Source organism: Neomonachus schauinslandi, chromosome 5, assembly GCF_002201575.2.
Source record: "Neomonachus schauinslandi chromosome 5, ASM220157v2, whole genome shotgun sequence".
NCBI lineage: Eukaryota > Metazoa > Chordata > Mammalia > Carnivora > Phocidae > Neomonachus > Neomonachus schauinslandi.
This window is the reverse complement of record NC_058407.1, coordinates 103,587,771-103,601,417: the sequence shown is the minus strand read 5'-3', so window position 1 is coordinate 103,601,417 and position 13,647 is coordinate 103,587,771. Positions and strand designations below refer to the sequence as shown.

At 51.5% G+C, this 13,647-nt stretch overlaps 1 protein-coding gene across 2 annotated transcripts in view; it reads left to right on the top strand.

The window, feature by feature from the left end:
* MICAL3 (microtubule associated monooxygenase, calponin and LIM domain containing 3) overlaps positions 1–13,647 on the top strand; it is a 216,241-nt gene that overhangs the window by 177,214 nt on the left and 25,380 nt on the right. Inside the window, exons 22-27 of one of the 2 annotated variants that reach the window (XM_044915483.1) lie at positions 2,567–2,704; positions 7,915–8,028; positions 8,766–8,912; positions 9,357–9,439; positions 10,553–12,404; positions 12,935–13,029. In XM_044915483.1, coding sequence (XP_044771418.1) covers positions 2,567–2,704; positions 7,915–8,028; positions 8,766–8,912; positions 9,357–9,439; positions 10,553–12,404; positions 12,935–13,029 — 2,429 coding nt within the window. The remainder of the gene's footprint in view (positions 1–2,566; positions 2,705–7,914; positions 8,029–8,765; positions 8,913–9,356; positions 9,440–10,552; positions 12,405–12,934; positions 13,030–13,647) is intronic. The other variant, XM_044915484.1, reaches the window with a different exon arrangement.

Here is a 13,647-nt window from a genome sequence, read left to right as displayed (position 1 = left end):
AGTGCATCGGGGGAAAGGTATTTTGTTTGTATCATTTCAGACGTCATTATCTCTAGCTGGTGATTCATATGTCCGGTGGCTTTAGCCCCAGACACAGCTTAGAGTCAAAGTCTGTACCCTTTGTGGGAGAGTTTAGCCCTGCTTTCCTCCACACAGACTTAATTTCCTGGATCTGGAACTAGCGTCAAGAACCAGCCTGCAGGGATGGGATTTAACGGGAGAAACATACCGACAAATTCAGCCCAACCCTGGGCCTGTGTTCCTAGCCCGTGGTGTGTGTAGCTTCTGGGCAGTGGACGTCTATGGCTGTGTAGACAGTGACAGGCTGTTCTTGCCTTGCACCTGAAGATAACTCTTCTCTATTCTCTTTCCTCCCTTCCATTCTCTTTTCTCTCTGTTTATCCCCGCGTGGGATTCTTGATGCTGTGTTTGTGGGTGTCTGGCTCCCCCTGCTGTAGAAGGGGAGTACTGCCCCTGGGACAGAGAACTCCTGCAAGGCCAGTGGCTCCAGCAGCTGTCAAAGGAAGAAGCTACGGGTACACGTAAAGGTACCCGCTCTGCCCGTTGCCCACCTTCTACCCTGGCTCCCTAGCAGCCATCCAGAATTTGCCTTCAAGAGCAGGTCCCACATGAAAAGATCTGTGCTTTATAAAGCTGCCCTGGCAGGCTTTGGCACATACCTAGCTCGGCACCTGTCCCTGGGCCAGCCTTCATGAATGGTCATGTACAAAATAGCATGTAAGACAAAGGAGAGTCAAGGGGCAGTCAGAGGAGAAGACTCCAGAAGCAGCCTTATTGAATGTGGCCCCGTCTGTGCCCCTTGTATGCTTTGCTGCAAGCCCCCTGCTCTAGCAAAGACCCGGCCTCTTCTACTGCAGAGAACCTCAGGTTGCAGTCATGGCGCCTGTAAGTGGCGGAGCGGCATGAGTACTGTCACCAGCAGAGGTGCCCAGAGCCTCCCTCCACTGTGCCTTATAACCTTTCTTTGAAAAAGGAGGACAGGCTGGCTGATAAGTCCCCAAGGCTTCATTTATGAACAGGATGCAGAACATTATCTGAGGGGGAAGACTCACTGTCTTCTCTTTGTTGCTTAGAAGATGAAGACAGCATCCACATCTTTCTCTTTGACTTACCTTCCTTAGTCATATGACATTCAAGCTGTTGGGTGACTTTGCTGGGACTTAGCCCCATCCAACACCATAAAAGCCGGTTGACCTTAGGAAAATGAATCTGTGGAGACCAGCAGTTCCAACGAGAGAGTGCATGCGGGGTTACCACCCCACATTTAACACAGCATGGTGCCCGCACCCACATTTGGTGATCTTACTGGTACTTTCTGTCCATATCACATTCTCCATTGCTTAAAAATCAAGAGGTTGTGTTAAAAAAAAAAAAAAAGAGGTTGTGTGATTGTGACGCCAAAGCCAAATTGTCCAGTTAGATTGTTGAGAGTGGGCTCCCATCAGGAATCCCAGAGTCCTTCAGATCAGGTGGCACCTGCTCTTGCTGCCTGAAAAGCCTTCCTCCCTCCCAAAGTGTCCCCTCTCCAAGTCACTGGCTGTTCCTTTATTTTAACCCAACTGTATGGCATGGTCCAAGCACTGATTATAGGGAGCTTACAGGGCAGGGGCTGCATGTATATTCCTTGGGCTCTGGCAGCAGGAATAATTTGAAGGGGCTGCTGATGAGTTCTCATTTAGCTAAAAAGGCAGGTCTTGTGTCCAGAGGGGAGCAGTGGGGCACCAAATGGAGTTTTAAGGAAAAGGGTTTGACCTCAGAAAAAGCAAAGAGGTATTGTTTTATTCCTTCCCACGAACCCCCAAAGCTTTGGGAATTTACAGGATAGAGCTCTGCTTCCTCTCCCAGCCATCGCCTCCCCAAACTCTATTTTTTCCCCATTGCCCTGTCCCTGCCACAGACCAGCATGCAGCATGAGACCTATTATGGAAGGGGGATTTTTTTTCTCTCTCTCTCTAGCTGCAAAAGATAAACACTAAAGTACCAACAAAGTAAGTTTCCATCCTGCGTGAGTTAGCTGGTTCATGACAGAATGATACTGCCCCATCCCACTTCTCTCTTGTCAGTTGGCTGAAATCTCAGAGGAGAAGCAGTCAACATGACAGGTGGCGGTAGGCACTGTGCTGAGTACTCATGACCTGGAGGGGTGGCCCTTCAGAGGCAGTTGTAACCTGCTCTTTCTTCTGACTGGGCATTTGGGTCCCTCAAATGCAGATAAGATGAAAAGAGCATCAGAAAGGAGAGTTCTTTCTGTTTGGAGTTGGAATGTATGGTTCTCTTCGTTGAAATTAACAGTATAAGTGAAGCTTGAAACAACTAAATCAAGCTGAACAAGTGGGAATCGTGTGTGTGTGTGTGTGTGTGTTTACACTCTCAATTTTTGCCTCTTTCTGATTCAAACTGATCCTGGCAAATACAGTAACTTTTCTTTCTGTTTCCTTTCCTGTGGTGTTTCATCCCCTCCTTTCCTTGACTGTTTATTTTCTGCTTCCTTCCTCCATCATCTCTCCCTTCCTTCTCTCCTCCACCTCTGACCCTGGTATACTAGTCGGGAGCCAGAGGCTACAGCAGATCATAAATCCGGCCGACCCCTTGGAGATCCAGGCTGATGTGCACTGGACACATATTCGCGAGAAAGAGGAGGAGGAGCGAATGGTACCAACCTCTGAGTCCTCCACTTCTAGAGGTAACTGTTCCAAGATCCAAGGTCCCAATGCCCCTCAGAGCACCTTCTGTCCCTGCTTCCCCTCTCGTTGCTGCAGAGAACTCTTCCGTTAGGATCAAAGCCATCAGTTTGATCAAAATGTAAGCCAACGATCCATTTTATTTTCCTGATGTTAATTGTGACCACTACCCTTAGCTATTGTTTGAGGATATGTAAAGTTCTCTATGGGTTAAGAGGTTGTGAGCTCTTTCTTCATGGATGCAAACTAGTAAAATGAACTTGACCTTGGGAAAACCAAGAATTTGCTTTCTTTCCCCATATGACTAGACAGGGTTCCTCTGTCCACTTGGTAAAATGTTCTGGTGCTTTCCTTGTGTGGTGTGTCTTGAGTGTGAATGTACATTGGCAGAACAGGGTGGGGGACTATATTTTGAACTGAAATGAAGTTTGAAGAAGCGATTTCGATCCAGGAGGCCTTTAGAGTAGATAGACTAATGTCCAGCTCTAGGTTTCAGGTGAGACGGTCTGTGTTCCACAGTAGGGTGAGGACGAACTTTAGCCTGACCTCTTCTAGGAATAGCAAGCAATAAAAGGGGGAAATGGAGACTGCTGAGGGATGTGGTTGCTGCCGTGCCATTCTCCACGCCTTCTGACCTCAGCATACCCACTGTCCAAATATGGATCCTTGGTGTCATCAACCTCTGTCTCTCACTCACTTTTCTTCATGCTTCCGTTCAGTGCCTGACAGGGCCACACACCCTGTAAGGCTCTGAGTAGACAAAGGGGGTGCTCCCTGCCTTCATGAAGTTTAGCCCTTCACGGGGACATCTGGTCCTCCCCAGCCCCAAGTCTTTACCTATAGGCAAGACCAACCTCTGTTAACTACTTTTGCAGCAGCATAAACAGTCAGCAGGAGTGAGGAGAGAGACCCTGCTGAACAGGGACGTCGGACTGGCCTGCAGCACAGGGTAGCTCCGCAGCCTTGAGCAGCTGTTGACCCTCCCTATGCTTTCTCTCCTTTTCTCATCCTGAATGCCTACAATGGGACTGGGTTACAATGGGACTGGGACCCCTTGTCGGTACCAGACAGGCCTCTGGCTTGTAACATCTCTCAGTTTCTCTTCTGTTCGGGGCTCTAGGATGACCTCAGCTCTCCTCACGGGGAGCACGCATTCCTGTGTAACTTTGTATCTATCGTCTGTTTTAAATTCAGTGCCTGACCTTCCCTCCATACGCCGCGCAGCCGTGCAGGCCTGGCTGGAGACAGTCTCCGGAGGTAGTCTGGTGATGTTTGTTCTCTCCCCACTCACCATAACCACTCTCTCTTGGCAGCTCTGCTGATACCTTAACACTAGAATTCTGGTCCTGCTGCTAGTGCATGCCAGGGTTGGGAGGGGGGGCACATGCATGCCTCATTCAGGCAGCCCATCCTTGCATGGACCGGATGCGCACCCCACGCCCTTCAGGGAAGATCTGGAGGAGAGCAGTAGCATAGACAGAACTGACTAAACTTTTTATTATTATTATTATTATTACTACTACTACTACTACTACTACTACTACTACTACTACTACTGCTAAAGGTTGAGTAAAGGCCAAAGCTGAGGGAACATTTTTAGCAGTGATTTTTAAAGTCTGTAGAAATTAAGTTGTATAGCAGTTGGGTATAAAAGTAGAGGAATTGGTTAATATTCCACAAACCCACCAAAGTACAGAAAAGGAGACTTTCAGTACTCAGGGACTTGTGGAGAAGGGGTAACAGAGGATTGGTGGATGTTGTCCAGCTCAGAGGGACAGGCTGGGTATAACTAGACGTAGCGTCCACTGGGTCTGCATACTGAGGTGCGGGGTCTGTTTAAATACTTAGGCCAAGAGATAGCTCAGAAACCTTGGTTGTCCTTCCTAACCTTTTCTGGAGAGGTATTTCTCAACGCGGGCCATAGCAGTGCTCAGCGAGGGCAGGACAGTTCTCTGCATTGCAGGACATTTAACTTCCTTGGCCTCGGCCCTCGAAACGTCAGCCATGCAGCCTCTACCTCCTGCCACAGCCATCCAGGCAACAACCAAAAAATGCCCTACACAATATCAAATACCACTTGAAGAAGAGTAGCATTGCCCCCCTGGTTGAGAACTCTGGTCCTAGTGGTTGCTTCTCGGATGGGTAGGATTGGAGCTCATGGATCTTTACCACCAGCCTCTTACCAGCCCAGCCCATTGTCCTCACGCGCAGCAGGAAGAGTGGACACAGGCACACAAGTCACAGAGCTACAGGGAGCCAGACCCTAGCTGGCTGGGCATCCCTCCTAGTTAGTTAGTCACGTCTCCCACCATGGTTGGAGAGGCTGAGGTATCAGGACTTCCCAGCTGGCAGCTGAAATAAAGCAAAAGCTACGTATGTCTGTGATTCCTAGCTTCCATAGTGTGTGGCAGCTTCTAGCACTCTGCACTCCATCTTAACCTGGGTTCAATCTCCCAATTCCATCCCTCAAGCTGCGTTTCTCCAGTATCTGCTGCTGCATTGATATTTCTCACTTGTTTGTTTTTTAATATATGTGACACTTGTTCCTTTCAAGGTACTCCCAAGGACTGTAGACTTAGTACCTTTCTGACTCTACAACAGACATTTCTTTTCTTTTTTAATTAATTTGCTTTTTTATTATGTTATGTTAATCACTATACATTACACCATTAGTTTTTGATGTAGTGTTCCATGATACATTGTTTGCGTATAACACCCAGTGCTCCATTCAGTACATGCCCTCTTTAATACCCATCACCAAGCCAACCCATCCCCCCACCCCCTCCTCTCTAGAACCCTCAGTTTGTTTCTCAGAGTCCATAGTCACTTTTTAATAGCAACTCTGAGTCCGAGAACCATGTGAGGGCCAAGGGACTGGGGCTGGGATCAGGCTGACGTGGGGCAGTGTGACTGGAACAGTGCCAGACTAGGGAGTCCTGTCGTGGTCTCCTTTGTGCTCACATCCGGTGCACTTGCCAACAGAAGTATAAATTACCATCTTGATGCCCAGGCACTCATAGATTTACTTGGGCATGCGTGTTGGGCACAGTGGACCCTAGCGGGATGAGCCCTGGTTCTGTTTCCCCTGGGTTGGGGTGACTGCCAAAGGAGAAAAATGCTGAGGGAAGAGAGGCATCTGTGTCCCCACCTCTTCAGAAATGGTGTCATAAAACCATGAGCTCATTATCCAGACAGGAAGCTCAGGTTTGAGGAGGCACAGAGACTTGTGTGTTCCTCAGAAGTCCCACTTCATGGTGTATGGTGAACTGAAACAGCAGTATTACCACACAAAGATTTTAAACCTGTGGAAATAATTGAGTAGTTTTACCCCCAGTATTTTTCCCCACAAATGCCACCATCACAGGAAAGCATCTTGGCATTACCAGCTCCATGGTATCTCAAAAGGAGGAGTGTGACATTAACTATTCGCCAGCCTAGGATTTATTCTGGAACTCACCCGTCTTTCCCCGGAGTCCATTCCAAACCTATTTTGAATGGTTCTCCAGAATTAGATGCAAGTCATCACCTTATTTTTAATAAGCTGAGTAGACAAAAGGGGTGGTAAGATAATTATACAGCTTAAGGAATTATTTTTATTGTTGGTTTTTTTTTTTGTTTTTTTTTGAGAAAGAGTGTGTGCGACTGTGCCAGCAAGCGGGGGTGGGGAGGCATGTTCAGAGGGTGAGAGAGAATCTGAAGCAGGCTCCATGCCCAGTGTGGAGCCTGACGCAGGGCTCGATCTCACCACCCTGAGATCATGACCTGAGCCGAAATCAAGAGTCAGACACTCAACTGACTGAGCCACCCAGGCGCCCCAAGGAATTATATATATATTTTTTTAACAAAAACTCCTGTGACTAGGTCAAGCCAGCATCTTCAGAGTGCCCCTTCCCTGTCTTCCCCACCCCACCTCCACAGGTAGTCACTTGATTTTTATCACACTCAGACCTTGGTGTCCGCACTCACCGTGCACATGCTCACCGTAGCAGGGGTACAGATTCAAGAGGCTGGACAATGGGAAGACCAGTGATTTGAGAGGGCCTGGTCCTTGCACGGCCTCTCGTTGTGGTACCGTCTTTGAAGAAATCTCCCCAGCTGTGCCACCGCCAGTGCCCCTGCTGCCCACCCGACCCCTTGGGCTTGGAGTCTCCAGCTCTTAGATATGCAAATGTAAACATAACCCCTTTTCCTGAAGTGAGAACAATTAGGACTGTTTGGTGAGTGGCTGTGCTTCGAACCCTAGAAGAAGCCCTCAGGACCCTGACCGACGGGGACTGTCAGTCCCGGGGACCACAGGATCTCACGGCATCCTTTAAAGCAGCATGCGTTGCTTTCTCAATTGCTTTCTCTTACTCCAAACTGTTAGTGTGAGCTCCAGGTGTGCAGAGGTTGGGAACAGGTCTGAATGAGAGTGTGTGTGTGTGTGTGTATGTGTATGTGTGTACGTGTGTGTATGTTTGGGGGCTGGTTCCTCCTGAGGAAAATGAAGTAGACAAGTGCTTTGCCTCATTCTGCAGCACTGAAGGGCTATTCTTGAGTCTAGAAAATGAACTTTACATATCCCCTCACCGTCTCCCTCATGCTTTAAAAAACAACAACACATTTCTCTTGAGTTACCCCAAGCGAAGCTGCAACCTCTGCCATTTGAAAGGGGAGGGAGGTGCCCTCGGGGGTCCTCTTGGTCCCTCACACGGCCGTGATTTCACCAACACATAGCACGGAGCTGCTAGATGGAGCCGTGTGGCCTCGGTTTCCCCCAGCCCCTCTAGTGAATCGTTGTGAGGATTCAGTGACTCATGGCATGTGACGCAGCCCAGAGCTGCTGTTGCTGCTGGGCCCGGAGAAGCAGCGTCTCCCCTCTTCTCACACCGAGGAGCTTCCGGCAGCCCCGGGGGAGGAGGGGAGATGAGCAGACCTGATGCTGCTCTCCCTCTTCCACTTGACCCTGCTGGAGTTGAGCAGTGCTAGTCCCGTGTGTTCAGGAAGGGCCCTGGGCCCTCGCCAGCGCCCACACTGCTTTTAGCTCCCCCAAGTCTGGCTGACGTCTGCCTTGGGGTCCAAATCCAGACACTTCGGAATCCATCTCCCTGCTTCTCGAGGTCTTCACACTGCAGCCCTGGGAAGACCACTGCCCCCTTACACCTGCACAGGCAGTCTCTCTGTCCATCTGTCTGTCCTTTTCTTCCTTCCTTTGAACCTTTCTGCTTTACAGTCCCATTTGATGAGAATGACCTGGAGGAAGATGTGGATTCGGAGCCGGCAGAGATAGAAGGGGAGGCAGCGGAGAATGGGGACACAGGGGACACTGGTGCTGAGCTGGATGATGGTACGGGGGACCCCAGAGCCTCCCCTCTCCACTGTGCTGACCGCCCTCTTCCCCACTGTGTGAATGCAACTCAGGAAAGATCATATACGTTAAAGCAAAAGCAAGGCACTCAGAAGAGGCCGCCATTAGGTCCCCTGCTCGCGTTCCTTGTCCTGGCACTAACTTGAATGTGTGTCATTCCACCCCTAAGACAGCAGACAGCAGAGCCTGCGTTCAGTGAGCTGTGGTTGAGAAACTGAGCAGACTGGGTGCTTTAGACAAGGGCCTCTAATTCAGTGGATGTCCTCTGAAAGGTAGCTGCAAGGAGATGGTATTTTAAGAATTACAGTCTACTTGTTGGGGAAAAGGGGGCAGGGACTAGCCTGGGAGAAATGAGAAGAGTCCAGACAAGCCTGTGAGGGAGCACGGAGTCACTGTGGTGTTGCGGGAAACACAGACCATTGGTGAGTCCACGAAGCGAGGCCTGCCCTTCACAGGCACTTGCACTGTGTTTCTCTCTGTTCTGGTCCATCAGGTGCCGTCTTGTGCATTTGGCTTTGATAAGAGCACCATGTTGCAGAGAATAAGGGGCTTTGGGCCAAGTCTCTCACTGGGGACCAGTAGGCAGGGCCCAGCTGTGGCACAGGTCTACACCTCAAGCCGAGATGCTGGTTTGGCTGCTTTCTGGGGATGGCAGGAGGCTCGAAAAGAAGCAGGGCCTCACTCGGGTGGTCTGTGCCCTCCCTTCCCTCTGCCAGATCAGCACTGGTCTGATGATATCCCGTCAGAAGCCGAAACGGAGCTTCGCATGCAGCAACAGGCAGTGGTGGAAGCGGAGCTGGAGCTGAGGGCATCAGAAAGTGAGGAGGAGCAACCCGTCACCACACCAGGGCACCAGGAGAGAAGTAAGTCTGTTGACTCAGGAGAAACTGCTTCCAGAATTCCCACTGAGAGCCTTCAGGGACGAGAGCAGCCCCCAGGACACAGGTCCCCTGAGGGAGCTGGCGCAGGGCTGACGCACTGCCAGCCTCCAATGGCACACAGCTCTGCTTGCTGTCCTCCTTCCCCGTGCATGGACCCTGCACGCGGCTTCGGCCAACAGCCCTTTCTGTGTGTGCTCTGGAGCCATGAAAGGGTCGGAGGTACATCTCCAAGCTGGACACAGATCACACACATGCGAAAAAAGTCTGCACTTCCAACCTGAGCAGAGGTGGCATTCAGGGACACTCTGGGAAAGCACTTTCTGCTGGCCAACAGCAACCCCCCCCCCGCAGAGATGGCTGGGAGAGGAACCCTCAGTGGGAGGGGGGGGTGCTTCCTCTTATAAAGCCTGTGTCTGTTCTGTTCAGGTCCCGCCCAAGTCCCCAGCCCTGCCCCGTCTCCTGAGGAGCAAGCCGGTCTGCTCTCCCCAGGCCACAGCCCTGTGGCAGAGGTAAGGGCTCAAGGATCACTGTGGGGACAGAACTGATGGGACCCTGAGTGGACATATGAATTCCTTCATCTTAGGGCCCTTGCTGTGAACCCATTTTTTTGCTGCTTGTGCGAAGTGGGGCTGCTGAAAACAGGAGTGGCCTTGGGGATCCAACTCAGTCCTCACCATGAGGACAAGGCAGTCCAGGCAGCATCGCCCTAACCCTGAGCTGTACCTGTACCCAGACCTGAGTCATTCCCCCACTGTGTCACTCTGCTGTCATGCCACTCCATTTTAAAAGTAAATTTATTTTTAAGTTAAAGCAATAATTTTTGTGGAATCATTGGTTTGATATGACAGATGAGTTTGTTTCTTAGTGTTATGTTAAAATGAACGTATGACTGAGTTTTAAAATTAAAAATATTCCCCCAGATTACCAGTGGTATGTGAGCCACACATTGAAGAATGCTATGTAAACAGATCGCAACAGTGTGTCCTATGGAATATGTTTTGGGAAATGCTATGTGGAGGACAGATCAGGGAAGGAGGCCAAACTCAAGACCTGGGTTGGCTTGGTTTGGTCTTTGAGATTCTAAGAAGCAAGATGAATTTGGTGATTTCATTCGTGAAATTGGGCGAGCTTTGCTGAGACTAATGGGTGGGGTGATATAAGGATTTGTGCAGGAATACCTGGATCTTTGAGCTTCCTGGGAAGGGCAATTTGTAGTATAGACTGTAAAAAAAAAAAATAGCTGTTTTAAATCTTACAGTATGGGCCCCTGTCTTCATACATCAGAGGTCTTGAGCTCTTGGGGTCCATAGTCAGGAGAGCTGGGTCCATTAGTGTGCTTTGGGCAGGTGTCCATTTCAGTGCACAAAGAATGTAGGGTGTGTTCAAGATGAACCAAACGCTGAAAGCTGAGTCTGTTCAGTAAAGTAGAGTGGCTTTAAAAATTGAACAAATAGAGCAAAAAGTGAGGAAGGTTCTCCTGGAGCCATTTGAATGACAGCCTAAAGGACAGAGAGAGGAATTTATTTCATAAACACAGGCCCTTTGAGAGAGAGCTCCCCAATAGGTTTCTTCTGACCATTGAACCCTTCCTTCTAAGCAGCTTCTATCTTCCTTTTCTGTAGGGAGCCCAAATCCCACCTGTCTCTGTTGCTACCAAAGTGAAATTGCCCGAGGAGAGCATTTTCCCTGAACCTTTGCTCCCCAAAGTGAAGCCCAAAGCAGAAGTGCCCACTGACCAGAGAGCTGTGCGCTCTCCTATCCGATCGCAGCCAGTGGCTCTGCCGGAAGCCAGGACACCTACCTCCCCAGTTAGTTCACAGCGCCTGTCACCGTTGGCCACCTCCACCCCCACCACCACCCAGCTCCCCATTTGCTCCCAGCCTCAGCCTTCCTCTGAGGCCACTATCCCGTCCCCCACCAAGTCCCCCATATGCTTCCAGCCTGTTCCAGCCAAAACATCCATCCCCGTGGTTCCCCTCCCCTTGAAGAACCAAAGGGACACCAAGGATAGACTGGGCAGCCCTCTCGCTGTGGATGAGGCCCTGAAACGGAACGATCTGGTGGCAGAGTTCTGGATGAAGAGCGCCGAGATTCGCCGCAGCCTCGGGCTCACACCTGTGGATCGGAGCAAGGTGTCCGAGTCCAGCTTCCCCTCACCTGCCTTTAAACCAGTGTCCCTAAAATCCTTTTCAGTTGAGAAGTCTCCTCAGGGTGAGGGGCTCCAGCTTCTAAAACCTCCACCTGTTCCTAAGAGGCTAGGCCTGCCGAAGTCGGATGGTGACCAGCCCTCCCTGCCGACCCCCAAGTCCCCATCTGACAGAGAGCTGAAAAGCTCCCATGAGGAGAGAAGAGATCTGTCGAGCAGCTCTGGGCTGGGCCTTCATGGGAGCTCCTCCAACATGAAAACCTTGGGCAGCCAGAGCTTCAACACCTCAGACTCCACCATGCTCACTCCACCTTCAAGCCCACCTCCACCCCCACCCCAGGATGAGGAGCCCGCAACTCTTCGAAGGAAGCCATATCAGATTTATGAGCATAAGGAGACCAAGCCCAAGGCCTCGGTGATCCCACCCCCACCACCTGCCTCCTTTATGCGGGCCCCCCGAGAGCCTGCCCAGCCCCCTCGAGAGGACTTGCGGAAGTCGTTTGTGGAGAGTGTGGATGAGATCCCCTTTGCCGATGACGTGGAGGATACCTATGATGACAAGACGGAGGACGCGAGTCTACAGGAGAAGTTCTTCACACCCCCTTCCCACTGGCCCCACACAGAGAGGTCCCTCCACCCACCCCTAGCCAAGGAGAATGGTAGGTTGCCTACTCTGGAGAGTGGGGTCCAACCACAGAAGAGGGGCCTGCCCGTGGTCTCTCCAGAAGCCAAGGAGCTGGCTGAGGAGCGCATGCGAGCCAGGGAGAAGTCTGTGAAGAGCCAGGCATTGAGAGACGCTATGGCCAAGCAGCTGAGTAGGATGAAGGAGATGGAGATGGCAGCTGGGACCTCCAGGCCCCCAGGAGGCACCTCCCGCAAAGCTTCCTCAGTTGCCTCCAAGGGCAAAGACCTCGGCCCCGAGTCCCCTAAACGCCCCGTTCTCAAAGGCCCCAGGGAGCCTACCCTGAAGCACGAAGCCACTAGTGAGGAGGTCCTCTCCCCTCCGTCGGACTCAGGGGGCCCCGATGGTTCGGTCACCTCATCTGAGGGCTCCAGTGGGAAGAGCAAGAAGAGATCGTCACTCTTCTCCCCCCGCAGAAACAAGAAAGAGAAGAAGTCCAAAGGCGAGGGCCGGCCTCCAGAGAAGCCCAGCCCAAACCTCCTGGAGGAAGCCGCTGCCAAGCCCAAGTCCTTGTGGAAGTCCGTCTTTTCTGGGTACAAGAAGGACAAGAAGAAGAAGGGCGATGACAAGTCCTGTTCCAGCACCCCTTCCAGTGGTGCCACTGTGGACTTGGGCAAGCACAGGATGTCTCCCATTGTGAGAGCAGGTATGTCAGCACCAGCGGATTCCTCCTGCGGCAGGGCATAAGGGGTGTGTCGTCCAGCCATTGGTTCTCCTCAAAAGATCCATTTCTCCTGCTGCTTCCCCGAGGGTTCTTAGGAGCTATGCTAATGGGGTAAGGAAGAAGGAAGCAGAACCACGGGCTCTGGGCTCACAGAGCGTGTTCCAGGTGATAGACTAATTCTAAAACCCAGCTTACTCGTAAGACTTGGGAGGTGTGTGCACTTCCTCAAGTCACACGGCCCCAGGGCAGGGCCTGATTCTGAGCAAGGCGGAGCTCAGCACCCCGGGGAAGGCGCCAGGCGGGCTGTCATCGGATGCCGTCTATTTAGTGTTCACACTGCCCCGGCCGGCACAGGTGTCAGCCTCCAAGCTCCTGGCTCCCCCACATGGGTTAGAGCCCCTCAAACTGCCAAGAAGTCCAGCCTCTCCCCGACTCCCCTGGGCGGCGCGTGTGCATGTAGGAACCAGGAAAGCACCGTGGTGTCCTCGGTTTGCCTCTTTCCATCCCCTTAGAGCTGCAGCTGCGGCGCCAGTTGAGCTTCTCGGAGGACTCAGACCTCTCCAGTGACGACATCCTTGAGAGGTCTTCCCAAAAGTCCAGGCGAGAGGTATGTAGGGGTCAAGCCCAGCCCAAAACCTCTGTGTAGTATTGGTCTTTGCTGAGGTAGAAGAAAGGGAAAGCAAATCTCCAGCCCGGGGTGGAAAGTGGGGCCCTCCTCTGATCTCCCGGCAGCCCACAGCTGAATCCTGAGCCCAGCCCAGGCCCAAGTAAGAGAGGCATAAAGGGAGTTCTTTTCTTGGGCTTTTTTTCTAGGGAACAGCTGGGGCTTGTTTCAGTGGCAAGTGTTCCTGTGTTTCGTCCTCAAAGATTCACTCGATTTTTCCAAGCCGCTGGCATTGTCCATTCATTCTTTTGTCCTCAGAATTCCCATGTGGAATAGCATCCGCCAGTGTCCAGAGTGACAGGAGAAGGGTTGTCCGTGCCCCAGAGTCTGGTGGAGGTTGGGACAGGGACTATGGGTTTAGGCAGTAGGTGGAGGCTGAGTCACTAAGGAATGTGCCCTGTCATCCTGTGTGCTTTGTACGTTTATGGATTAAAGAGTAATTTTTGCTATTAAAGAACCAGTCCAGAAAACTGACCTGGATTCTGTGCTGAGTAGGGCCCTATGGATCTGACTTGGTCCCTCTTACTGCCCCGGGCTTAGGAGCTGGGGTGGCCACTCACC